General features: G+C 43.6%; 2 protein-coding genes across 11 annotated transcripts in view; both read left to right on the forward strand.

Moving 5' to 3' along the window:
* ubr5 (ubiquitin protein ligase E3 component n-recognin 5) overlaps window positions 1-5,551 on the forward strand; it is a 33,588-nt gene extending 28,037 nt beyond the window's left edge. The window contains exons 40-50 of the mRNA XM_057339686.1: window positions 1,655-1,746; window positions 2,473-2,617; window positions 2,705-2,835; window positions 3,004-3,064; window positions 3,141-3,319; window positions 3,408-3,492; window positions 3,613-3,768; window positions 3,836-3,949; window positions 4,032-4,176; window positions 4,684-4,769; window positions 4,863-5,551. Of these exons, the coding sequence (XP_057195669.1) occupies window positions 1,655-1,746; window positions 2,473-2,617; window positions 2,705-2,835; window positions 3,004-3,064; window positions 3,141-3,319; window positions 3,408-3,492; window positions 3,613-3,768; window positions 3,836-3,949; window positions 4,032-4,176; window positions 4,684-4,769; window positions 4,863-5,075 (1,407 nt within the window). The 3' untranslated portion in view covers window positions 5,076-5,551. The remainder of the gene's footprint in view (window positions 1-1,654; window positions 1,747-2,472; window positions 2,618-2,704; window positions 2,836-3,003; window positions 3,065-3,140; window positions 3,320-3,407; window positions 3,493-3,612; window positions 3,769-3,835; window positions 3,950-4,031; window positions 4,177-4,683; window positions 4,770-4,862) is intronic.
* An 805-nt stretch (window positions 5,552-6,356) lies between these two features.
* LOC130557462 (E3 ubiquitin-protein ligase UBR5-like) lies at window positions 6,357-26,280 on the forward strand. 10 transcript variants are annotated; one of them, XM_057339218.1, is made up of 40 exons: window positions 6,357-6,534; window positions 8,055-8,265; window positions 8,390-8,516; window positions 8,700-8,851; window positions 8,939-9,034; window positions 9,399-9,522; window positions 9,617-9,714; window positions 9,818-9,972; window positions 10,496-10,587; window positions 10,670-10,816; window positions 10,986-11,104; window positions 11,281-11,407; window positions 11,492-11,621; window positions 11,855-12,015; window positions 12,145-12,384; window positions 12,463-12,586; window positions 13,121-13,178; window positions 13,295-13,312; window positions 13,445-13,555; window positions 15,466-15,723; window positions 15,838-16,106; window positions 16,180-16,391; window positions 16,508-16,741; window positions 16,927-17,000; window positions 17,657-17,871; window positions 17,960-18,073; window positions 18,294-18,454; window positions 18,990-19,046; window positions 19,131-19,251; window positions 19,328-19,673; window positions 19,822-19,888; window positions 21,032-21,176; window positions 21,264-21,394; window positions 21,563-21,623; window positions 21,700-21,878; window positions 21,967-22,051; window positions 22,172-22,327; window positions 22,395-22,508; window positions 22,591-22,735; window positions 25,112-26,280. In XM_057339218.1, the coding sequence occupies exons 1-40, from the start codon at window positions 6,523-6,525 to the stop codon at window positions 25,321-25,323; spliced, it is 5,658 nt and encodes a 1,885-aa protein (XP_057195201.1). In that variant the 5' UTR covers window positions 6,357-6,522; the 3' UTR covers window positions 25,324-26,280. The 10 variants fall into 10 exon arrangements, with proteins under 10 accessions (XP_057195201.1, XP_057195195.1, XP_057195199.1 ...); XM_057339212.1 differs by lacking the exon at window positions 13,295-13,312 and having other exon boundaries at window positions 13,121-13,232; XM_057339216.1 differs by lacking the exon at window positions 13,295-13,312 and having other exon boundaries at window positions 13,121-13,232; window positions 25,139-26,280.
* The last annotated feature ends 360 nt before the right edge of the window (window positions 26,281-26,640 follow it).

Below are 26,640 nucleotides of genomic sequence, written 5' to 3' on the forward strand. Positions count from 1 at the left end.
AAATGTTTAACTTGACCCCACTCATGTGTACATTAAATAATAATGTACAGGCCTACTGGCCTGCTGAAAGGTTGTAAAATTAAATGTTCTCTCATAAAAACAAAGTGCATTTAGGTCAAGTGCATTTAAAATTTTTCTCTGTAGGACTACTACAAGAAAGTGCATTCAGAACAAGTGCAACTGCGTAAAGATACAACAATATTTTCTCTGTAGGCCTTCAACATAATAGTGTATCAAAACAAAGACTGCCATAGCCCATATGTTAACTGTAGAACTTTAACAACAACAAATGCACCAAGAATTGCAGATGTGCAAAGTGCATAATAAATATTTAAACACTAAACAAGCCCATTCTACTTCTTGAGGTAAAGTGGCAGGTTTTTCTTGATGAAGAGTAGCTTCTCTGCTTTATCACAGTGAAGTCTGTTCCTCTTCTCATCGAGAACATGAGCTGCTGCACTGAACAGTCTCTCGCTGTCAGTGCTTGTGCACGGAGCAGACAAGTACTTGCGTGCCATCTTTGCCAGGTCAGGAAAGCGGCCGTGATTATTTCTCCAGTAAGCAAGAGGGTTATCACTTCTCGGGATGGGGACTTCAGACGGATAACCATCTAGCTGTTGAGCGGTTGAGCTTGTCATCTGCCTGATATTTGAGAGAGTGTATTTAAATAGGGCCAGTGCATAAATAAACATTTTTATCAAATTAAAAAAATATCTAGCAGAAATATGGCTACAATCTTATAGTCACCTATATAGTAGCCTAAGAACAGAATAGCCTACCTATTATTTGAGGCACTTTCTTGCAGGATTTCACTGAACATATCAGACAACGAGGGTGCATGCCCCTCATCTGGTGCAGAGAGACGAGTCTTTTTTTCTGCGCTCTGATCTCCTTGTGCGCTGTTCCGTCTCCTTCTCCACGCGGGTTCTCCGCATCCATCGCAGCCTGGATCATTTCTCGTGCACGCTGCTTTATTTCCGCATCCAAGTAATGGTCTTTATAATGCGGATCAAGTACAGTCGCGATGAAGTGCAGAGGATCCGAATAGATCTCAGTGAAACATGTGCTGACAGACTCTAAGAGTGTACTTTTCATTGTTTTCACTCTGTGGTCCGTCTCAACCTCTTTGCTTAGGAGACGCTTTAGTGCTGCGATTAAAGGAATAACGTCCGCTACAGATGCATCAGAGGAGATGATCTCTTTAGTTAGCTGCTCAAAGGGGGCAAGAAGAGAGAGAATGTTCTCTATTAAGACCCACTGGTGTGAAGTGAATGTCGCGGGGAGCTCGTGATCTGGTTTTCAGGTGATAAATTAAACCCGACATGGAGAAAGTCTGGCACAAATTTCGGCATTACATGTTTTGCAAATCGCTGTCCGTGGGTCTTTCTCAGATATACTGAAATACGTCCACACCGCAGACATGTTGCTTCAGACAAGCGCGTGCAGGTCGCGGTTTCTGTTTGCTTCATCACAACATTTCGGCCGTATTGTTTCGGTGATAAAAGTCAAATTTTTGGTGACCGAATATTCGGTGCATCCCTAGTTTTTACCTTTTAATGTACCATTAACATAACACTTTGGTTATAGTTTTTCTAAGATGCCAGATTCTTCCGATGCGCACAGAGAAAAAATGTGACCGGTGTTTTCTGTGTGTTTAGATCTCATGCAGCGGTTGAGGAACAGAGATCGTGAGCGTGAGAGGAGAAGTGGAGGACTCAGAGCTGCGTCCAGACGTGACAGAGACCGGTAACTTCAACTGAAGCTTCAGCTTTATATTCATCATCATTTTGAATAAGTTATGATTTTAAGTTGGGCTGGGATGATATATTGTGATTCACACTAATTATACATGTCTGAAAATTGTAAAGGCTTTGATTCTGTGTTTTATGCACAGCTCTTCCGTGAACTACGGCTCCATTTGATCAGTAGGAAGAACTGCTGTGCTCTATCTAAAATCACTATGAGATTGAGTCGTTTATAACGTGCATTTGAAAAAGCAACACTCGTCAGACATCATTATAAATATGCTTTATTATCATGAAAATACCTGAAGAGGTTGAAGAACAGCAATAGAATATATGACCATTTGGCATTTCCTGGAACAACATGTGTAAATGGTACTTCTTCTGTGGCCCCTATTTGGTGTTTTTGCGCGAGAGCGCCCTCTGGCTTTCGGATGTGGCGGCATTAACCGTAATTCATTGAGAAACTGAGAGCAAAAGAATTTCACAATGTATCGTCCCAGCCCTAATTTTAAGTCATCATTTCAAGTTTCCTCTTTAGACCTCTTCTTGTTCTACAGCTGAAGTATGAGGGTTGAGTTTATAAATATTAAAGTAAAAGCAAATGTATGAATATCATGATATAAACTGAATGTTGTCAGAAAGCTGAAAAATATATCATTTCATTTTCTTTCAGCCATATCACTCTGACTGCTCTTTTAGCTGATTTAGTGGTTTTCTTTGCCTTTAGGGACTCGAGGAGGCAGCTGTCGATTGACACACGGCCGTTCAGACCAGCCTCTGAAGGAAACCCCAGCGATGAGCCTGAACCCCTGCCGGCTCACAGACAGGCTCTGGGAGAGAGACTGTACCCCAGAGTACACGCCATGCAGCCGGTACACAACACTGCACTCACATGAAAGGTCACAGAGATGATTTCGAGTGTAACGTCACCGAGAGTCTTACTGTGTTTTACGCCACAGGCGTTTGCCAGTAAAATCACTGGAATGCTGCTGGAACTTTCTCCCGCTCAGCTGCTTCTGCTTCTGGCCAGTGAGGACTCGCTGCGAGCTCGTGTAGAAGAGGCCATGGAGCTGCTCATCACACATGGAAGGTAAAACCTGCGACAACTACATTTTTTTCTTTGAATTCTTATTGTTGAAATAGAAACAACAATTCTTTATCATTCTTTCTCAACACCCTCTCTCTCACATTCTTGTTCACTATCACACACCTTTCCACTCTCTCTCACTTACACGTTCATGTCACTCCTCTCTCGTAGGGAAAACGGTGCTGACAGTATTCTGGACCTCGGCCTCCTCGATGCTCCTGAGAAAGCACAGGTATGTCCTGAAACACACCTGCTTCTCCATAGGGCTTGCATGGTGGTTTTAAAATGTCATTTTGATATTCCACCAGCAGGAGAACAGGAAGAGGCACGGTTCTACCCGCAGTGTGGTGGATATGGAGCTGGATGACCCTGATGATGGAGACGATAATGCTCCTCTGTTCTATCAGCCTGGCAAGAGGGGCTTCTACTCTCCTCGTCCAGGCAAGAACACAGAGGCTCGGCTCAACTGCTTCAGGAACATCGGCAGGTACGGCACACGTAAAGTTCATGTGACATTAAACCCCCAGTGGCATGTTCTGACAGATAACCCTGATTCTTCTCTTCTGTGTCTGCAGAATACTTGGCTTATGTCTGTTACAGAATGAACTTTGCCCCATCACTCTCAACAGACACGTCATTAAAGTGCTGCTGGGCAGAAAGGTGAATATCCATCTCATGTTATATTTGCAGAAGTTTATGTCTGTCCTCAGTTTACAGGAGAAGAGCCGATCTGAGGTCATGCGTGTGTGTTCCGAGCATGTGTGTTCTCTCGCGCTGCAGGTGAACTGGCATGACTTTGCGTTCTTTGACCCTGTGATGTACGAGAGCTTGAGGCAGCTGATCCGTCACTCTCAGACTGAAGAGGCGGAGGCCGTGTTTGCTGCCATGGATCTCGCGTTCGCTATCGACCTCTGCAAAGAGGAAGGATCCGGACAGGTGACGAATGCTTTAGTTACAGAGAGAGCGGTTGTGTTTGTGTTGCTAAATATCTTTGTATCTGCAGGTGGAGCTGCTGACCGGTGGGGTCAACATGCCCGTGACCCCTCTGAATGTGTACGAGTATGTGAGGAGATACGCCGAGCACCGGATGCTGGTGGTGGCTGAACAGCCTCTGCATGTAAGTGTTCGGACAGTGATGTCTGCGTGTTTGCGAGAGCTCATTTATATGTGGAGGTGTTAAGGAAAGTGTTGTTTTGCAGGCCATGAGGAAAGGTCTTCTGGATGTGCTTCCGAAGAATGCTCTAGAAGACCTGACGGCAGAGGACTTCAGACTGCTGGTCAACGGCTGTGGAGAAGTCAATGTGCAGATGCTCATCAGCTTCACCTCTTTCAATGACGAGTCAGGTACATGCTTCACTTTACACTCATGCGCTCTTTTATTTGAGGCATTCTTATTCTAACAATTAGCATTTAAAAGTAAAATTATAGGAACTTGATAGTACCATGATTTTTTCGCACGTTGTGGTTCAGGAATTTCATAGCAGTTAGACTTCTAAGTTCCGAACGGAGCCTACCTTAAAAAAATCATTTTCCTCATATGCTTTGCAGTATTTTGTCTTTTGTTGTCATGAGGCAAGTTTAAAAGATTTTTTTGTCTTTAAATGTATTTTTCCTCAAATTAGTATGACTTCTATGTTTTGGTGTGCACCCATGCAGAAGATCCTCTCTATTAAATGAAGAGTAAAAAGTTATTTTTACTTAGGTCATTTTTGTACAAAAATACATTTTGTTTGTTACCAAATATGTATTCGAATATTTGAGATTCATCACGAGTAATGTAGTTCATTTAAAGGTATTTGACAGCTGGACTGTTGCTTCAAAGTGATTTTGGTTTTAATTTGCCACTTGCAGGGGAGAATGCAGAGAAGCTGCTGCAGTTCAAACGCTGGTTTTGGTCCATCGTTGAGAAGATGAACATGACCGAGAGGCAGGACCTGGTAGGAAGTTTGTCTTCTTCATCGCTCAGAATATGAATTCATGAAAGCAGCCGAAGGGCAGATTTTTAACTTGTGTTTGTGCTGCACATGCAGGTGTACTTCTGGACCTCCAGCCCGTCTCTTCCTGCCAGTGAAGAGGGATTCCAGCCCATGCCCTCCATCACCATCCGCCCGCCGGACGACCAGCACCTGCCCACCGCCAACACCTGCATCTCCCGCCTTTACGTGCCACTCTACTCTTCCAAACAGATTCTCAAACAGAAACTTTTACTCGCCATCAAGACCAAGAACTTTGGTTTTGTGTAGTTGAACGAAACATGTTTCATCGTTGTGTAATATTACTAGTTCCATTTTGTAGATTTATTTTTTGTCTATACAGTTTTATGAAATTAAAAAGTGCTGTCTCGTCCCCGGCAGTCATTTGTTTGGTCTGCGTTGCAAACGTAGACGCCTTGTTCTTATTCTTTCTTTTCTATTTCTGTTATCGGAACATAACATTCCTGCATCGCTTTTAAGTTGAAGCCCTGCAGCTTCATTGGTTTGAACTGTAACTTCCCGTGAATTTGGCCCGACGGTAAACGGTCCGCCAAACCCCAGCCAAAGACGACAGCGAGGAGTATTTAAAGAAAATGAAAAGGTTACACTGTGATTATTTTATTTTATTTTCCCTGCCCTAAACATAAAATTACTATCATCGAGAGTTCACTGCTGCCTTTGTGGAAAGTCATTTTTTCTTGTATAGAGGGAGTGGGAATTTCAAAATAAACTTGGATGCAAACTAGTGTCACGCTGCTTCTCTCTTTTATATCTAGTTTACAAGTAAAGTGAATGTGTGTATAAGCAAAGCCTTACATGATATGTACTCCAATAAGATCTCATTACATTCGCTAAGCGTGAACAAAATGTTTTGAATGCACAAGCAATTATTCATGTTGCATGGGATTTCTTGGTTCTTGAATTTCAGAAATTTTTCCCCAACTTGTTTCTTCAGACTCGGATTATGTCGCAAGGACACAGAAACAGGAGAATGCTATATGGCTGCATTTAGGTGGCGATCAGACAGAACGCGCTTTTCATGTTCGAATGTTGCTATGTAACCATCGAAACTGCTGTCCTGTCAGTCAAGGATTATAGCGCGAGCGCTCAAATTGCTGTTAACTGTCACATAATCAGAACCTTTAAAAGGGACCTTGCTCTGTTAATCCACGTCAGTTTCTCCTTCATCATTGCAGTCTCCGGACGTTTCAAACGACTTTAAAGTTCCGTTACCACATCAGAAGGCCCGCCTCTCCTTTCATTCGATTGGACAATAGTAAAGAAGGCGCATGACGTCAAGCGCTTTTCTGCTCGGAGTTGAGTTTTTTTCAACTTCAGGCGCTCAGAGCGCTCCGCCGAAAATGCGAAGCTGTTATCATTGTGGTGATGTACACCAAGACAAAGACAACGTTTTATGATCATAGGAAGTTATATCTCTGTTATCGGACTAAAACAATGTTATTGGTTCATGTTGATGTTAAGGTGTCTGATTGGACCAGCTGTTATATGTACCGCCCCTGTTAACCCAGAAAGAGAAAAGATACAAGTTAACCGTTATAGCGCCAGAGGGGTGCTCCGGTGGCTCGGAAGAAGGACACACATGCTAGCTGCTGTTTAAGATGAAAGAACTTTATACTGCCTATATTGTGTCTGCGCCGTGTTCTCTCGGTAAACTCCCAAAAGAAAAGTGGATTGTTCTCCCGGCACCACAGTCATCATGGCTGTAGAGGTATGAAACGGAGAAGCTACTTTGAAATTGTAGTTAGATAAGCTACAAGCTACTCATTATTAAAAGTAGTTAAGTTACAGATTAGCTACCCATCTGAAAAAGTAGTTGGCTACAAAACAAGTTCTTTGAAACTACTTGTTTATTTTTTACAATCTCACATTAAAAAAATACAGTAGTGTGATATTTATTATAGAGCAAACTGTATAGTAAATTTCCTAGATACAGTACCGTTTTGTATACTACAGAATTAATAAATGAATTTACTATAGCTAGATACTACAGAATACTGCAGTATATGTTATTCTAAAGCTGTTGCGATTGACGTGACGTGTTTCCGAGTGAAACAGCTTCTGAAATTAGAAAAAAAAGTATAATAAATGCTTTATTTTGCCCTTCCCTTTTGATTGGTTTGTTGTAAGTTTGGCCTGGAGGGGAGGGATAAAAATGCCTGGCCATTGGACAGTCAGTATAGTCCAACCTCTTTTTTTGTTGTTGACGTCATGTGGTGAAGAGTTGTTGTTGAGGAGGAGGAGAGGAGCTTAACGTTTTTGATTAAAGATTATAAGTGCAAATGAATAAAAAATAATAATGGTGTGCGCTGATAAATCATTTATAATAATCACTGCAACACTGTGTAAACACTTGTAATTTTCCTGTTTGATTGCATGGTGACTTTAAATATTCACTCACTCATGTACGTCCTTTACGATCTCTTCTCAGTGAAGCGTAAAGCCGCAGTACATAGTTAATGCAGTAGATGGCGATAATGAACCACTTCAGTTTGTGATACAGTAAGAAGAAGAAGACGTGACAGCGCTGCTCGAATGTAGCTTTTGGTTGCGCTACACCGCTACTTTCTTAAAGTAATTAACTACTGGAAAAGCTACACTGTTTTAAAAGTAGTTGAGCTACCGCCATGCTGCTGAAAAATGTAGTTAAATTAGTTGTATTTAGCTACCCAACACTGGAAACAAGACCCATTCGCCCACACCCATAACTGCAGTTAGGACCTGCAGTGCCTAGCAACTGCTTAGCAGTCATGTAGGATAAAATACTGCTTTCAGGAGACAGGGACTTAAAGTCTCAGTGAAATAAAAAATGACAATTCTTATTTTGTCCTGAAATATTGCTGCGTTTATAGTAAATAGTTTATCAGTGTGGGTCATTTTCTTTAAGATTCATGTGCCCTCATAATCTTCAATTAAAATCTGAAAATGCACTTCCGCCCTGAAATGACGATCCATCTCAAATGACGTAAATTAGACGGCTTGGGCGGAGCGTCTGTAAACTCCTCCCCTTCAGCTGTCAGTCTGCTGCCAGTTTCATTTCAAAATGCAACGGCTTTTTTTACACATCCAATCAATTCGCAGTGAAAAACGCATTCCTTTTCACTCGGAAATGTGTCAGAATACGGAAGTAAAAACGATTGCAATTTCTGGTTCATGGGGACTTTAACTCTCACAAAGTTTCGATAAACTTTTCCTGCAGTTGGTTTATTGTCTCTGCTCTTTGTATTTTAGAAGCAGACGTTGATGCAGCACGTGCTGCGATGCGATTACGAGGCGTGCAGGCAGTACCTGATGAGTCTGGAGCAGGCCATGCTGTTGGACCCGAGCCCTCACGCGCTGGACGCTCTGTTGGGTCACCGCTGCGACGGCAACCGCAACGTCCTCCACGCCTGCGTGTCTGTCTGCTTCCCCGTCAGCAACAAGGAAACCAAGGAGGAGGAAGGTGAACACGCACAGACTGTTTATTCTAAAAGACCATGGAGCTCTGTAGAGTCATCCTGTTGTTTCTGCGTTCTCTGTCATACTCTCGTAACAACTGATCTGAGATGACCTGTGATGTGTTTCAGAAGCCGAGCGCTCTGAGAGGAACACGTTCACTGAGAGGCTGTCTGCGGTGGAGGCTATTGCTAATGCAATATCAGTGGTGTCCAGCAACAGCTCCGGGAACCGCACTGGATCATCTAGCAGTCGAGGGCAAGTACACAAATTACAACATGGTTCATTTAGATAACGTGTACACAATTGTGTTTAGTGTCTTGCGACTGGTGCTTGACATTTAGTTTCCTTTGTGGTGTTGTTCATCTATAACATTAAATGTCAGTTATTGTCGCCAGTCTGTGTTGTTGTTTCTCATTTGTTTTTATCTTTCATCCGTAGCTTGCGTTTGAGGGAGATGATGAGGCGCTCTTTACGAGCCGCAGGTTTGGGTCGTCATGAATCCGGACCCTCCTCCAGCGACCACCAAGACCCCGTTTCGCCCCCCATCGCACCCCCCAGCTGGGTGCCGGATCCTCCACCCATGGATCCCGGTGAGTTTAGCGGCAGCTCGGGTTGTTAGCATGACTTCTTGTATAGATGTACTATAGAATGTCTTACAGAACCATCTTCTCTGATAGACGGTGACATTGATTTCATCTTGGCCCCTGCAGTGGGCTCGCTTACCACTGCCTCCACAGGCACCAGTCAAGGACCCAGCACTTCCACTATACCAGGTGCGTGACTCAGTGGACTCTCTGATGACAGTGGTTCTCAACTGGTGTTGCCTCAGGACATCGAGCGGTGAAACAACACAGTACCAGAATTGTGTTTGGTACAAAAGATGACAAAGTGTGCTTGAAGTAATGAAATAAAGCAGAATGCAGGGATAAGATTGGTTTTGTGCTCTTCTCAGCCACCAAATCACCAAAAGTGTAGTTTTGATCATGGTTTGTGAAGATGAGAGCATGATGTCACACAACCCGACCATTTGAAGTTTGAAAGGAGTCTGCAGCAGTTCAGAACCACTGGCCTACTGTGTCATTTAGATGGGTTGAGTGTCTTGTTTTCATTAACATCTGTCATGTTTGTCTTCTGAAGGGCCCTCGTCTGAACCGTCAGTGGTCGAGTCTAAAGACAGGAAGGCCAACGCTCATCTGATACTCAAGCTAATGTGTGACAGCGTCGTTCTGCGGCCTCACTTAAGAGAGCTGCTCTCTGCTAAGTACGTGGCACCTGTGCTGCTCTCATTGCTATCTAAACTTGTTTTACACACGCGTCTCTGTTTGCTGAATGTTTGTGTCACTGTTGTCTGACAGAGACGCTCGTGGAATGACTACATTCATGTTGGCAGTGAGTGGGAGGGCTTATCCGGCAGCCATTACTGTTTTGGAAGCAGCCCAGAAAATAGCCAAAGGTACGTACGTGGATGTAGTCTAAACCACTTCTCTTGAAGGACAATGTCTGTGATGACACATCTGCTCTGTTCTCAGTCATGATTGATTTGTGTTTGCGTGCAGGTGAATCAGGTCTCGTAGAGAAAGACGACACGGCGTCTGTGTTCATGGAGATGATCTGTCCTTCAGGCACCAACCCGGACGACTCTCCTCTTTATGTCCTCTGCTGTAATGACACCTGCAGTTTCACCTGGACCGGTGCTGAACACATCAACCAGGTGAATCTTCATAGCCTGGAATGAACTCCAAGTCAAAATCGTTGTTTAAGATCTCAGAGGCCATCCACACGGAGACGCGGTTAGCTGTATACCTAAAGATTTTGTATCATATTGGTGTTTTGTCCACACGGATCTGGCATTTTGGGAGCTTGAAACTGCTATCTTTTTCAACCGGGTCCCAGAGAGGATAAATCCGAAAATGCCACCCTTGCTTTTTTGTGTGTACAGCCAATCCGTATATTTGCTGACACGTTGTCATCACCCCATCATGCAAAGTTTATACGCATGCTCCAAGTCGTCTTCTCCGTTTTTAGTGTATCTCTGTGGCAGAATTACAGCGCCACATACTGATTTGGCGTGTATACTACACCGTTTTGAGTCGGTTTCAGTGGTTTTGTGTATGCAGATATTTCTTGAGACGACCCTGTGAAAAGGGAAAAAAAAGATAGGGAAAGCTCTGGCTTCCTGTGGATGTGGCCTCAGTGTCATTTAAGTGTTAAACTGGTCTGCTGTTTGTGTGCAGGATGTCTTTGAGTGCCGGACCTGCGGCCTGCTGGAGTCATTGTGCTGCTGCACTGAATGTGCTAGAGTTTGTCACAAGGGTCACGACTGCAAGTGAGTGGAAGGCCCTCAATATCAACATTTTAAACCACATCAAGCAGTGTAATAATGTCTGTTCATTGTGATTGTTGTCCAGGCTGAAGAGGACGTCTCCCACGGCATACTGCGACTGCTGGGAGAAGTGTAAATGTAAGACGCTCATCGCCGGACAGAAGGCGGCTCGTCTGGATCTGCTCTATAGACTTCTGACCACCACTAATCTAGTTACCACACCTAACAGCAGGTACATCGCCTAGAAACACATCCTCAGGCGTTTTATGATCTGGAAATCTTTTTCTCAGTTTGTTTCTTCTGCTAGCAAAAATGTTATTATATTCACTGATGTATTACATTTCTTTCACCTCAGTGTTGTAAATATTGTACGTTTGCTCATCTCTATGTTTGTATGACAGAGGAGAGCACATCTTGCTGTTCCTGGTCCAGACTGTTGCTAGGCAGAGTGTGGAACATTGCCAGTATCGACCGCCCCGCATCCGAGAGGACAGGAACCGCAAGGCTGCCAGTGCTGAAGGTGAATGTGATGATGTTGGAATTTTGTCATTAAAGTCATGATTTAATTCCGAACTATTTTGTTATTGGTGGTGTGAACGGGGCGTGAGAAAACACTGAATCGCATCACTGCATGTCCTAAAATACAGGCTATGTGCATGTGTCATGTTGTCTGTGACCTCTTGGTCTCTCTCTTAGACTCTGATATGCCCGATCACGACCTAGAGCCTCCTCGGTTTGCTCAGCTTGCTCTAGAGCGAGTGTTACAGGACTGGAACGCCCTCAAGTCCATGATAATGTTCGGCTCTCAGGAAAACAAAGACCAGTAAGCGTCTTAAATAATTGCTTTAGCTAGGAGACAATGACTTTAAACGCTTTGGCTTTACAGATGTTTTGATGTATGTTTCAGTCTGAGCGCCAGCAGCAGAATCGCTCACCTCTTACCTGAAGAGCAGATGTACCTGAACCAGCAGAGCGGCACCATCAGACTGGACTGTTTCACACACTGTCTAATTGTCAAGTGTGCACCGGACATCACAGTGAGTGATCATCTGCACCGTATCCATTCACCACAACTATACACTTTATAATAATGTCATTATAGACTGTTTCAAAGCGACAACATTTGACCAGTAGTTAACTGCAGCCCCGGCCCGTGCATCCGATGAAATGGTCTATAGTGATGAGAATAATGTTAATGACACTAAAATGTGATGTAAAATAGCTCATGCTAACATCATTTCTGTAATAACTCCTCCCTCTTGCTTTCCAGTTTATTGACACGCTATTGGGGACTCTGGTAAAGGAACTACAGAACAAATACACACCTGGCCGTCGAGAGGAAGCAATCAACGTCACACGCAGGTTCCTGCGATCTGTGGCCAGAGTGTTTGTGATCCTCAGTGTGGAGATGGCTTCTTCCAAAAAGAAAATGTATGACTGGTTTACTTGCCTTTCTTTTGAAATGTGAGATTTTCAGGAAATACTTTCCGGTCTTATTGTGCACATTTTCATCAAATGAAAAAATGGAGTACTTCTTATGCTAATCTCTTTATTCCTCAGCAACTTCATCCCTCAGCCCATCGGGAAGTGCAGGCGTGTGTTCCAGGCTCTCTTGCCGTACGCGGTGGAAGAACTCTGCAATGTGGCAGAGTCTCTGATCGTGCCGGTGCGCATGGGCATCACCCGCCCGACAGCGCCCTTTACTCTGGCCAGCACCAGCATTGATGCAGTTCAGGGAAGCGAGGAGCTCTTCTCTGTGGAACCCCTCCCTCCACGACCCTCTCCAGATCAGTCAAACAGGTGAGTCACAGGACATACACTGAAGAGTTCATCACTGAAGGTTCATCACACTCATATTGTGTGTTTTGTTCCTCTCAGCTCCAGTCCGTCGGTTTCCTCATACATCATCAGGAACCCTCAGCCCAGACGCAGCAGCCAGTCACAGACGGCTCGTGGACGTGACGAGGAGCAGGATGATATTGTGTCTGCTGATGTAGAAGAGGTGTGTAACTGTTTTTATTCACTGCATATATCCGTACTATACATTATATTTATATATATATTATATATTATCACATTAGCCAAAATGTTGTCATTTGAGAGTTGGACAGATGGATCCAAAAAATAATAAATCCCAAAAATATCACGTCTGCTTCATCACTTTGTAGGGTGGCCAGAGACGGATCCCAAAAATATAGATATCAGAAATATCACGTCGGGGTCACCACTTTGTAAGGTGTACACTGCTAGTTTTGGCCAGTTTTCTGATCATCTGGTGGCGGTTTCAGATGCATCTTTTTTTAGTAGCATTGATGTTTTTGTTTTTAAGTATTTTTATTGAATTTTGAATAAATGCCACTGTAATTTTTTAATTGTAGTACTTTACACTATATTTGCATTTATTGTATTATTTTTTGTGTAATACCAGTATGTTGTCATTGTTCCTGCTCTGTGAAATGCAATGGAATTCAGAAGTAGAAAGCAATATAAATGTTTAATGTTAGCTCCAGGTGTAACTGTCTGTTTACCTGTTCAGGTGGAGGTGGTGGAGGGTGTTGCAGGTGAGGAGGATCACCATGACGACCAGGAGGAGGCAGGGGAGGAGAATGCAGAGGCTGAAGGCCACCATGATGAGCATGATGAGGATGGTGAGCAGAACTGCCTACAGAACACCATCAAGAACTCATTTTCCTAAAGCTCTGATACAGATAGGAATCATATCAAACCTGTCAGAAAAAAATAACTTAAGTTTCAGTCATGGAATTTTTAAAGCTGCTGTCTGTAACTTTTGCCTCTATCTGTTGTTTGTCTGAAAGTGTTTGTGCTGGGAATAATCACTCATTCATCACTCATCTTTTAGGGAGCGACATGGAGTTGGATTTACTGGCTGCTGCTGAGACTGAGAGTAACCAGGACAACGCAAGTGGCCGTCGGAGTGTCGTGACGGCTGCAACCGCTGGATCTGAAGCAGGTGCTTAAAATCACAGCAAATACAGTGTTTCACTATAAAAACACACAATACTGAGCACATCACACCTTAGTTTTAAAGTGGTACATGTGACATCTGTAGAAGTGCTTGGTGAGTTTTGTGTAGTGAATTTTACTTTACACCTCATATACTGTCTCAGTATTTTGAAACCTCACATCATCCACTCTCATCCTGAACACTGGAACACCACAGGGGTGTGTTCTCAGTCCCCTCCTCTACTCACCAGTGACTGCTCCCCCATTTATCCCACAAGCACCATTGTCAAATTTGCTGATGATATCACCATAGTAGGGCTGATATCAGACAACAGTGAGAAAGCCTACAGGGAGGAGATTCAGCATTTCACAGAATGGTGCAGAATAGTGCTCTTACAATAATCTGGACCTAAACATCAGCAAAACCAAGGAAATTATTTTGGACTTCAGGAAATCGTACAGAGCACTCCGCCCTCTGCATACATGGAGAGGAGGTAGAGAGGGCAGAGAGCTTTAAATTCCTCGGCCTGCACATCTCGGCTGACCTCACCTGGTCCACACACATCGCCCAGCAGATGGGGAAAGCCCAACAAAGACTTTACTTCCTCAGGAAGTTGAAACACACTCGCCTACCTCAAAACCTGCTGACCAACTTCTATCGTTCCACCATAGAGAGCCTGCTAACTTACTGCTGCACGGTATGGTACTCCAGCTGTACAGAAGAGAAAAGGAAGGACCTGCGGAGGGTAGTGAGGGCAGCTGAGCGTTGGACTGGTATGTCACTGCCCTTACTCCATGACATCTACACTGGCCAACTTCAGAAGAAGGCCAACTGCATTTCAAAAGACCCCTGGACATCATCTGTTCTCCCCCTTACCTTCTGGGAGAAGGTACAGACTGATAAAAACCAAAACCAACAGACTGAAAAACAGTCTATCCCCAAGCAGTTAGATGCTTAACCCTTTAAAACCGGATGCGTCATCGCATTTTATCAAGCGGTATTCATTTAACCGTAACTCTTCAACCAGTTATGCTATCAAAAAAATTCGAATTGCTCCTAAAAGTAGACAAATTGAGCTTTACGGTAATCACTTGCATTTCATAAGCCATTTGCTGCAGTTTTTGTGGAGAGCGGTAGAGGGCAGATATGAACAGGGACTAAAAATACTTTTTTGCATGTACTACAGTATATTCTTCATGTCTGAAGTGCTAGATTCTTTCGTTCTTTAGTTTTATAGAATGTCTGAATAAAAATCACTAAAAATGTATTTCCGTTTTTTAATTTTTGTCTATTTAAATTCTATTTACAAACTCACATCACACAGTAATGGTGAAAAACCTTATTTTTTTGAAAGACAGTTGTTTTCCGGAAAAAACGAGACCTTGCACATGATGATAAGACATTGTATTAGAATTTGACAGTCAAAAGAACAAAATGTGTGAAAACAACATATTTTCCCTTCAGGCTCTAAAGGGTTAAATACATAATCACTTACACACTCCCAACCAAACTAAAATGTGCAATAAAAAAGTCCTATAAAGGTGCAATAACCCTCCCCTACTATATTACTCTGCTGCACTATTGCTTTACTTGCACTGTCACTGCACTACCTCAGAGGATTTATACTTTTATATATTTTTTATATTATTGTGTGTATATATACCTTTGTTTATGTATGTAGGTCTTGGCTGTTCTGACATTCAACTGTATATATATTTTTTTCTATAACTGTACAATTGTGAAGAGCTGCTAAACTGTATTTCATTGTTCCCTAAACAATGACAATAAAGTTCTATTCTATTCATTAGTTGGAGGTGGGTGTGTCTATAATGTCTATAATTTAGTTTTGAGCACATTACCACTGAAAAGAGATCTGTTGTGTGAGAAATCTGTTTTGTGTCCATCTCTTCTTCAAGGTGCCAGTAGTGTTCCTGCATTCTTCTCCGAAGATGATTCTCAGTCGAATGAGTCAAGCGATTCAGACAGCAGTAGCAGTCAGAGTGATGATGTGGACCAGGAGACGTACCTGCTGGACGAGCCTTTAGAAAGGACCACAGGCTCAGCGCACGCCAACAGTGCGGCACAGGCACCTCGGTCCATGCAGTGGGCTGTCCGCACCACACCCAGTCAGCGTTCTTCTGGAGGAGCCCCGTCCAGCTCATCCACACCTGCTGGTTAGTGTAACACACCTCCTCTTCCTCATTAGTTATTTGTTGGTTTTCAGATGATGAAATTGACTGGAGTAGTCAATTTGATGTTATCTAACATGTCCTCTTAACATCCTACAGCGAGCTCCACGGGGCTTATCTACATCGACCCATCTAACCTGAGACGGAGCAGCGCGATCAGCACCAGCGCAGCCGCTGCGGCCGCAGCCCTGGAGGCCAGTAACTCCAGCAGCTACCTGACATCTGCCAGCAGCCTGGCCCGAGCGTACAGCATCGTCGTCCGACAGATCTCTGACCTCATGAGTCTCATACCCAAATACAACCATCTGGTCTACTCCCAGTACCCCGCCGCTGTCAAACTAACCTATCAGGAAGCAGTCAACCTGCAGGTGAGGTGTCGCTCTTTACACGCTCTTAAAATTTGGAGAAACTGGTCATTATAAAACCTTTGTTGCTTTTCAGAACTTTGTGGAGGACAAATTAATCCCCACCTGGAACTGGATGGTGTCTATTATGGATTCCACAGAAGCTCAGCTGCGGTACGGCTCGGCGCTGTCCTCCGCTGGGGATCCCGGTCACCCCAGTCATCCGCTGCACGCTTCCCAGCACACCGGCCGCAGAGAACGCATGACTGCACGTGAAGAAGCCAGCCTCCGCACCCTTGAGGGTCGACGGTAAGGAGTAGTGTTAGCACATCAGAAATTTGACAAAATCACAAAAATAAAACAACTTCGCACACTCAGCATCTTCATAAAGATGATGTAGAATAATCTGGTACCCTGTGTTCCAGACGTGCTGCGACTCTTTTGACGGCTCGTCAAGGGATGATGTCAGCGCGTGGAGACTTCTTGAACTACGCTCTTTCTCTCATGCGTTCCCATAACGACGAGCACTCGGATGTTCTGCCTGTGCTGGATGTGTGCTCGCTCAAACACATGGCTTACGTCTTTCAGGCCCTCATATACTGGATCAAAGCCATGAATCTACAGACCACACTCGACACCACACAGATAGACAGGAAGAGGTAATGTGTTCACAGACACTCGTCAGTTTATGACCCTCAGATGACCCACAAAGTGTTTTTAGCCAAGCTAACATTTCAGAAAGGGAGTATTTCCTGTCAGAAATATTATGACTCATTACTATTGTGTCATGATGCTTGTTGTGTGTGAGAATGTTAAAGATTATTTTTTTTGTCTGATTCTTTAGGAATCGTGAGATGCTGGAACTCGGCTTGGATAATGAAGACTCTGAGCACGAGAACGATGAGGACACCAATCAGAGTGAGTTTCTGAAACATGTTTTCTGCTCGCGTTAGTGGTGTTCAGGTTGTCAGACAGCTGTCTGTTAGACAGAAATGAATGAAAACAATTGATCAAATCAAAGCTCAGTGTTTAATTATGTTCCTATGACTCTACAGCAGAGTGGTACATATATGCTATGAAAAAATCGGTCTGTGCAAAAAATACATTTCCCAGTGTACACTGGGACACCCCGTGTACATTTGGCGACACCCCACCAAAATAAAAGTCTGGTTAATTTGAACCAGATGAAAAAATAATTTACTTGTAGTAAATTGATAACCTATAGTAAACACTATAGTATACTTTAATATTTACTAAAGTAAGATTCAAAAACATTGTAGTATGAAGAAATTTGACTGCAGTTTACTGTAGTAAATACTAAGGTATAGTATACTATAGTATTATTATGAGGACAAATAATTTACGAAAAAAAAAGAAAAGAAATATAGAACACAGAAATATCGAAAAGGAATTTGGAATTTTGGGCCCTTATCTGTATGTAACATTAATGTCCTTTGTCAGTTCCCTGTCTATTTATGTGATGACCTGCACTTCAAAGATGACTACAGATGTTTTATACTTGTGCCACAACTGTTTGGCCTGTGCTACAAAACTTTAAACCTCTGTATCACCAGTGCTATGTGCAAAAACAGCTAACGTGCAGCCCTGCTCCACAGGCTCCACTCTGCAGGATAAGGACGAGGAGCCGGTTCCTGCCGAGACCGGACAGCACCATCCATTCTTCCGCCGCTCTGACTCCATGACCTTCCTGGGATGCATCCCTCCTAACCCATTTGAAGTTCCCCTCGCCGAAGCGATTCCTCTGGCTGACCAGCCTCATCTCCTGCAGGTTAGTGACCTCCTCTGTACAAGAACTCTTGTGCTTTCATGTCCTCTGTTTGTGATGTCATTAAACTAATGCTCTTGTCTTCTCGCAGCCCAATGCTAGAAAGGAGGATCTGTTTGGACGGCCGAGTCAAGGTCTCTATTCATCCTCATACATGGCCAGTAAAGGTCTGACAGATCTGACAGTGGACATGAACTGCCTGCAGGTAAAACATGGCTCAGGAACGCGTGTGTGTGTGTTGTGATTCTTTCTCACTATATTGTGTCCATTTTTTAAATATATTTATATTATCATCTTGTTGTTATACCATCCCTCCATGTTGAACAGAACCAAACAGAACAATAGATTTTGTGTAATAGAATGATGCTCTTAAGTTAGTATTGAGACATCAAAACCAAAAGTATTATGGGTAATTCTCATCCCAGATTCTGCCCACAAAGATGTCATATTCTGCAAACATGAAGAATGTGATGAGCATGGAGTCTCGACAGAGGGGCGGGGACGAGCAGACCGGCACAGAGCAAGACATGGATACATCTAAGCCAGGCCCCTCCCCTCATGACCTGGCCGCTCGGTTAAAGATTGGGTAATACACTCAGTTTCTGACAATCTCATATTAATCTTGAGTGCCTATACAGTAGTATTGCATACGTTGTATCTTCGAAGAGTATTTAGTTTGATCAAATTTATAAAAGAGAGATACAGTTTATAGTACGATTATTTCCGGAAAAACACGAGCTGCTGGAGGCAGGCAGTGGGATGGAGCTACATCACGAGCACACAACATATCATCGATTATCTGATATTATCCATCACTGAAATGCTGTAAACAAACAGACACACCTAAACTTCAATATGGCAAGAGTTATGAGCTGCAGCGCATGCCCATCTGGATGCAGCGCAGACAATCTCGATGGGAGGCGGGTCTTGCTTGTCTGTTGGCGCGTGGGCGGGCTCTTTCTTTCGCCTTGCTGTGCTTTTCCGGTACAGAAATACTACGTCATACGTCCCACTTGTTTTTTAACAAGTTGACCGTATTAAGCATGAGAAGCCAGAACGTTTAAAAGTGTAAATAAGTCAGAATGCATGACATTGCATGTTACCTCCACTTTAAAGAGCAGCCTCCTGGCAGAGATTGGTCTGACAGAGAGCGACGGCCCACCCCTGCCCACCTTTATGTAAGATCGACATTTATTCATTTAAACTGGGGCTGTGAGTGAATGTCCGAGTTTCTGAAGTGACGTCTGGTTTGTTTCCTACAGTCCTCATTGCAGTTTTATGGGGATGGTGATCTCTCAAGACATGCTGCTGGGCCGCTGGCGTCTGTCCCTGGAGCTGTTCGGCCGGGTCTTCATGGAGGATGTGGGAGCAGAACCAGGATCGGTAAGTGCAGCCCATGTTCTTCTTGTTTTCACAAACAAAACGTTTGGTTTGAGTAACGTCAGTGAACTCTTTGCAGATTCTGACTGAACTGGGAGGTTTTGAGGTGAAGGAGTCCAAGTTCCGGCGAGAGATGGAGAAGCTGCGGAACCTGCAGTCACGTGATCTGGCGCTGGAGGTTGACCGGGACCGAGAGCAGCTCATCCAGCAGACCATGAGGCAGCTGAACGCTCACTTCGGCCGCCGCTGCACCACCACACCCATGGCTGTACACCGCGTCAAAGTGACGTTCAAGGACGAGCCGGGAGAGGGCAGCGGTGTGGCACGCAGTTTTTACACGGCTATAGCGCAGGCCTTCCTGTCCAACGACAAGCTGCCAAACCTGGACTGTGTGCAGAGTGTCAGCAAGGGAATGCAGGCCAGCAGTACGTATCTGTTTATTCTGTTTTTACCTTTTAATGTAGCATTAACTTAACAATGTGTTTATAAATATTTTTATTTTTTTATTTATATAGATTCATATTCTGCCGATGTGCAGAATACAGAAATATGACGTGTTTTCGGTGTGTTTAGATCTTATGCAGCGGTTGAGGAACAGAGATTGTGAGCATGAGAGAAGTGGAGGACTTGACCGAGACAGGTAACTTCACCTGAACCTTCAGCTATATATTCATCATCATTTTAAATAAGTTATGATTTTAAGTCTTAATTTCAAGTTTCCTCTTGTTTTTAAACCTCTCCTTGTTTCACAGCTCAAGTATGACTGTATAAAAAATGAATAAGATGCAATAAGAATTCATTTCGATTGACTAAACGCTTAATTCGTAAAAGTATGCGAGGTTAACGGCATAAACTTATAATCATTGTTGTTGTTGTTATCTTTTGACATGCTCTTGAGTGTACACCGCTCTGATACTGCGGGGACATTTCCACGCCTCTAAACATGACGTGGCACTAAACAAAATGTGATATCGTCATATGGCCACTTGGGCGGGCCTTGGCCAAAGAAGTGGCGAAAGTTCACAGACCTAGCTGTGTCCCAAATGACATACTATGCACTCAACCATCCTGTGTATACATTTAAGAAAAGTAGTATCATCCCAAATGGAATACTAACCGGAAGTGTGTGTGGTTTCCCAGACAAGGGCTAATGACGTCAATCTCACAACTCAATGCTCCTTAACTACTTGCTCACGTAACTCGTGTGCTATTTGTTGCAAGGTGTATGCTTCCCCTGCCAGCTTTACTGCTAGTTTAAACCTTTCAGCTCATTAACAGCTCGCTCATGTAACACTGGTGCTATTTGTTCCAGGTTGTACGCTTCCCCTGCCAGCTTTACTGCTCGTTTAACATGTTCGGTTTGCTAACAACTTTCTCATGTAACTCCGGTGCAATTTGTTCCAGGGTGCATGCTTCCCCTGCCAGCTCTACTGCTAGTCTAACCCAGTGTCTGCATAATTAGGCACGTTCTTTATGCTATTTAGACATGCTAATTTGTTTGGGGGAATTATTTTGTTTTGGTGGCAATAATTTTGTTTTGGGGGACATGTATTGCTGCGCTCCCGCTATGTCCATATAAGGCTGCATGGACGGGCGGAGAGTTTGCCCAGAACAGTTTTATTCCGCCAACCTTAAATATATGCTATTGTTAAATATTTGACGACAGTGGTCCTGACAGAACTGAATGTTGTCAGAAAGCTGAAAAATATATAATTTCATTTTCTTTCAGCCATATCACTCTGACTGCTCTTTTAGCTGATTTAGTGGTTTTCTTTGCCTTTAGGGACTTGAGGAGGCAGGTGTCGATTGACACACGGCCGTTCAGACCAGCCTCTGAAGGAAACCCCAGCGATGAGCCTGAACCCCTGCCGGCTCACAGACAGGCTCTGGGAGAGAGACTGTACCCCAGAGTACACGCCATGCAGCCGGTACACAACACTGCACTCACATGAAAGGTCACAGAGATGATTTCGAGAGTAACGTCACCGAGAGTCTTACTGTGTTTTACGCCACAGGCGTTTGCCAGTAAAATCACTGGAATGCTGCTGGAACTTTCTCCCGCTCAGCTGCTTCTGCTTCTGGCCAGTGAGGACTCGCTGCGAGCTCGTGTAGAAGAGGCCATGGAGCTGCTCATCACACATGGAAGGTAAAACCTGCGACAACTACATTTTTTTCTTTGAATTCTTATTGTTGAAATAGAAACAACAATTCTTTATCATTCTTTCTCAACACCCTCTCTCTCACATTCTTGTTCACTATCACACACCTTTCCACTCTCTCTCACTTACACGTTCATGTCACTCCTCTCTCGTAGGGAAAACGGTGCTGACAGTATTCTGGACCTCGGCCTCCTAGATGCTCCTGAGAAAGCACAGGTATGTCCTGAAACACACCTGCTTCTCCATAGGGCTTGCATGGTGGTTTTAAAATGTCATTTTGATATTCCACCAGCAGGAGAACAGGAAGAGGCACGGTTCTACCCGCAGTGTGGTGGATATGGAGCTGGATGACCCTGATGATGGAGACGATAATGCTCCTCTGTTCTATCAGCCTGGCAAGAGGGGCTTCTACTCTCCTCGTCCAGGCAAGAACACAGAGGCTCGGCTCAACTGCTTCAGGAACATCGGCAGGTACGGCACACGTAAAGTTCATGTGACATTAAACCCCCAGTGGCATGTTCTGACAGATAACCCTGATTCTTCTCTTCTGTGTCTGCAGAATACTTGGCTTATGTCTGTTACAGAATGAACTTTGCCCCATCACTCTCAACAGACACGTCATTAAAGTGCTGCTGGGCAGAAAGGTGAATATCCATCTCATGTTATATTTGCAGAAGTTTATGTCTGTCCTCAGTTTACAGGAGAAGAGCCGATCTGAGGTCATGCGTGTGTATTCCGAGCATGTGTGTTCTCTCGCGCTGCAGGTGAACTGGCATGACTTTGCGTTCTTTGACCCTGTGATGTACGAGAGCTTGAGGCAGCTAATCCGTCACTCTCAGACTGAAGAGGCGGAGGCCGTGTTTGCTGCCATGGATCTCGCGTTCGCTATCGACCTCTGCAAAGAGGAAGGATCCGGACAGGTGACGAATGCTTTAGTTACAGAGAGAGCGGTTGTGTTTGTGTTGCTAAATATCTTTGTATCTGCAGGTGGAGCTGCTGACCGGTGGGGTCAACATGCCCGTGACCCCTCTGAATGTGTACGAGTATGTGAGGAGATACGCCGAGCACCGGATGCTGGTGGTGGCTGAACAGCCTCTGCATGTAAGTGTTCGGACAGTGATGTCTGCGTGTTTGCGAGAGCTCATTTATATGTGGAGGTGTTAAGGAAAGTGTTGTTTTGCAGGCCATGAGGAAAGGTCTTCTGGATGTGCTTCCGAAGAATGCTCTAGAAGACCTGACGGCAGAGGACTTCAGACTGCTGGTCAACGGCTGTGGAGAAGTCAATGTGCAGATGCTCATCAGCTTCACCTCTTTCAATGACGAGTCAGGTACATGCTTCACTTTACACTCATGCACTCTTTTATTTGAGGCATTCTTATTCTAACAATTAGCATTTAAAAGTAAAATTATAGGAACTTGATAGTACCATGATTTTCGTACGTTTTGATTCAGGAATTTCATAGCAGTTAGACTTAAAAAGTTTATTGTGAAAAAAGTTTACTGATCACACTGTATTTTATGATCGAGGTGTAACCGAGTTATTGGAAATATTCAATTTACAGTAATTGAAATATTGTGACCAATCAAAAGAAGGGGCTTTAGGAGACGACCACCAACTTAATTGTTGTGAGAGAGCTCACACAGGGTAAACACCCAATAAAAGAAGGTGATCTTTAGGGAAGACCATGACATCCGAGTTGTTGGCTTTGGAGTTGTGCGAGTGCCAAAGTGTAGGATAAATCACCCATGGTCACAATACGATACAAGTACAAGTTGTTGTTGAATTGTAATAAGATGTATGAATAATAGTTAAAGACTTGGTCGATTGGACACAGACATTTTATAATACTAATCAAACAAATAAATCATTGAGTGGAAGATGGGGGGGTTCAATATCGAGACCGCTACCTGGCGAAACACCAGTTGGTTTTATGTTTAGAAATAATCAAGGGTTTTTCACGGAACCTATGTTAGCAATCTTGCCGGATGGTTAGAACAAATGACACTGCAGATTGACATACCCTATTCACGACAGGGCTCATTTACCAATGAGGGTGCGGAGCTGGAGTGTGGAGGTGAAGGACGGTTGGGGGGACCCAGATTGGAATTATGAATACATGAATAAACCTTATGGCGTATGGAAAGACATAAAAAGGTCTGGGATCAGGGTCCTGAAAAGAAACAAATTGTTGGCAATGTGGCTAACAAGCAGCAAAACTCAACCGAAAAGCTTACCCCATACTCCACCCCTCTCCCCTGCGCACCACCGTTGGTGAAGCCTAAATATCTTATGAAACCTAGTACATACGTGAAAACAGTTGAACAAATACCTGTTCCTAAAAGTGACACGCTCAGCGCGCTTCAAAAATCAATGGTCTGGGTTAGAGCTAGAAACACTGTTAATGTTAGACCGTTAAAAATGTCTGATATGGAAGTAATATGCAAAAATCTCCACAGAATCCTGGTAAATACGTGACTATTTTGCAAACACACACAAAATATGGTCAATTTTTAGGAGCAGACTTCAGGGCAGTGTTGTTAAGAACACTAGAGAGTGATGTAACCAAAGCAAACACTATCACAGGACAATGATAAAATAGGCGGTCTAGGTACTTCCGTACATCCACAAGAATTTCTTTGGGAAAAACCCAATAATGTGGAAACATTTTTCAAGGAATTGAGACTTTTTCTTGACAAGCGTTTAGGTAACAGACAGGACTTACTGTATCATTCACTGCAAACACTAAACAAAAACCCAAAGAACTCGCAGCAGATTTCTTTGTGCGTTTTAAAAGAGCATGGGTAGAAGATTCTAAGCTCTCTATGGGTAATGACATGAAGGCTTTGTTTATCAATACATTTCTGAAGAACATGCACCCTAGACGGCGTACTGTGTCTTGCAGTACGCCAACGATTTTATGATTTCGGCAGAGACAAAAGAGGACTATGAGAAAGCGTCTTTCATCGTTTGCAATGTGCTCGCAGAGGCAGGTTTTAAAGCCTCAAAAAACAAACTCCAGTGGGTTCAGCCTAAGGTGACCTATTTAGAACATGTAATAATGCCAGGTCTGAGAGCGATTTCGACAGACAGGGTCCACATGATAAGAAAAATGAAGTCTCCACGAACTGTGCAGCAGCTTCAAAGTTTTCTGGGACTGGTGAACTATTGCAGGTCATGGATACCTGACTGCGATTCATGATAGGCAAATGCAAGGCCTGATTGATCACAACACTCCGCCAAACACAACACTAGCGTGGTCTGCCGAGGCAGAGGAACATTTCAATGCCTTGAAAGAAGCTATCTTCCAGGGTCGACCTATTGGATACGTCCCTGGATGAGGGGGGACATATATATGTTGATAGGTCGATTGGCATTTTACTATTCCCTACCACCCTCAATCATCGGCAGTAGTGGAACGATTGAACCAGGCTGACAAAAGCCACGATAGATACGGGGAAGAAATTGGTAGATTTGCTGCCCACGGTGTTAACAGAAATAAGAATGACTCTCTCTTCCACGACTAAACTATCGCCGTTCAAAATACTAATGGGTAGGCCTTTTCCAAGTCCCTGGGTTAAAGGTCGTACTGGCATTACTTCCTTAGGTGACGTGGAGGTGGTACAGGAGGACAGGAGGACTTCCCTAATTGAGAAGCTTAACTCTATATGTGCTGATGTTTCTCTGTCTCTTCCTCTCCCCTCAGAAAAGCCAACTCACAATTTCGTTCCAGGACAGCGAGTACTTGTGAGAAGTCTGAAACCAACAAAGGCTGGAGAACCGAAGTACCACGGTCCGGCTACAGTGATTGCAGTGACCAGGACAGGAGTCCTGACTGACTATCAACCACAGTGGATACATGCTTCTAGGTTGAAGCACTGTTCTTCAGGAGAGCCGGCAAGCTCCAATTTACAATAGAATCTCTAAAGGGGATTCACCTTACTGCCGACTAAAATGATAGGGGGGAGAAAAGCATTGATTAAGCTGAGGAAAGAACTACCTCTTATCAGGTGGGAGCCACCCAAAGCAAGAAGATATATGGCCCATTCAGCCAAACAGTGCTGACTCCATACTTACCCCTATATGCACTAAGGGCCAAATTCTATTGATGGATATACCATCTGTTGAGTCTTTTGCTGATTGTACAGTGACTGAAGCTCTCATAGCGTTCACTGAAGACATTGTTAGGACAGCCAAGGAGGTGCTGGAAGAGCAGCCAACCATAGCAAACCTGATACTACCAAGACCATATCAAAACAGAGTAGCACTGTACTTGTTCCAGCTTAACGAAGGGGAACAGCAAGTATGTAAGTTTTATGGCTAGCAAGATGCCAACTTCAACATTGCCATTGCTGAAAGTTCCTTATTTTTTGACTCTTGTCAGTTTTGTTTTCTGTTTAAAAAGTTTATTTACGTTTATGTTTGTAAAGATATATTTCTGCTATGCCTTTGGCCTTAATTGGGAAAATAAAAAGTCCCATCATCACAAAGTTTGACTTTGTCTGCTTGAGAGTGCCATAACATCAACCTCTAAACGACTGACAACGACTTGCCTACAACAGACCAAAGAAAGTTTTGAATGTCCATTCTCACATTTAGATGTGACGGGATGGTTTGGGTTTGTGGAGAAACTGCGTATTGTTGAGTAAAGTAAGGAAAATGCAATTGTCGGGGCTTGAGAAACTATAAAAGACTGAGATGAGATGATTTCATCAGATTCTGATTCCTCGGAACAGTCTCTCCGGTGCTAGATGCCTACTGGGTTGCCTTGCGCATTGGATTGAGATTTACAGGCTTAATACTTTTATTTTCTTTGATACAAGTATATTAATTGTAACCTTGACAATTGTTATAATAAAACTACAAGTAAGTCTGTTGACTGACATCTTTGAAGTAGACTACGGACAGTCCAAGAAGGAGTCTTCTGTTACTGGGAGTGAGTATATCTAAATAGATGCTTATAGCCTATGACAGATTTGACTATCTTAGTCTACCCTGAGAATAAATAGGAAAAAGGCAGAGGGTGAATTCATTACTCGAAAACAGTATTACCATTTGGATGTGGGAGAATGGAAAGGTTGTTGCTATCCAGCATTAATGTCTACAGGAACTACAATATTGGCTAGAAAAAATGGTAATGGTGCTGATGAGAGTGTGGTGCCACATAGACGGAAGCGAGACCTTAGTCAAGCACCTGATCATTACAGAGGTTTTAAGACAGACAACGCCCTGGGA

The sequence above is a fragment of the Triplophysa rosa genome, linkage group LG8 (genome assembly GCF_024868665.1).
Source record: "Triplophysa rosa linkage group LG8, Trosa_1v2, whole genome shotgun sequence".
Taxonomy (NCBI): Eukaryota; Metazoa; Chordata; class Actinopteri; order Cypriniformes; family Nemacheilidae; genus Triplophysa; species Triplophysa rosa.

Coding starts and splice junctions, on each gene's coding strand:
- LOC130557462 (XM_057339212.1), top strand. Junction 11,105..11,280: donor CAAGGCTGCCAGTGCTGAAG/GTGAATGTGATG, acceptor TCTCTCTCTTAG/ACTCTGATATGCCCGATCAC. Junction 22,052..22,171: donor AAGTGCTGCTGGGCAGAAAG/GTGAATATCCAT, acceptor CTCGCGCTGCAG/GTGAACTGGCATGACTTTGC.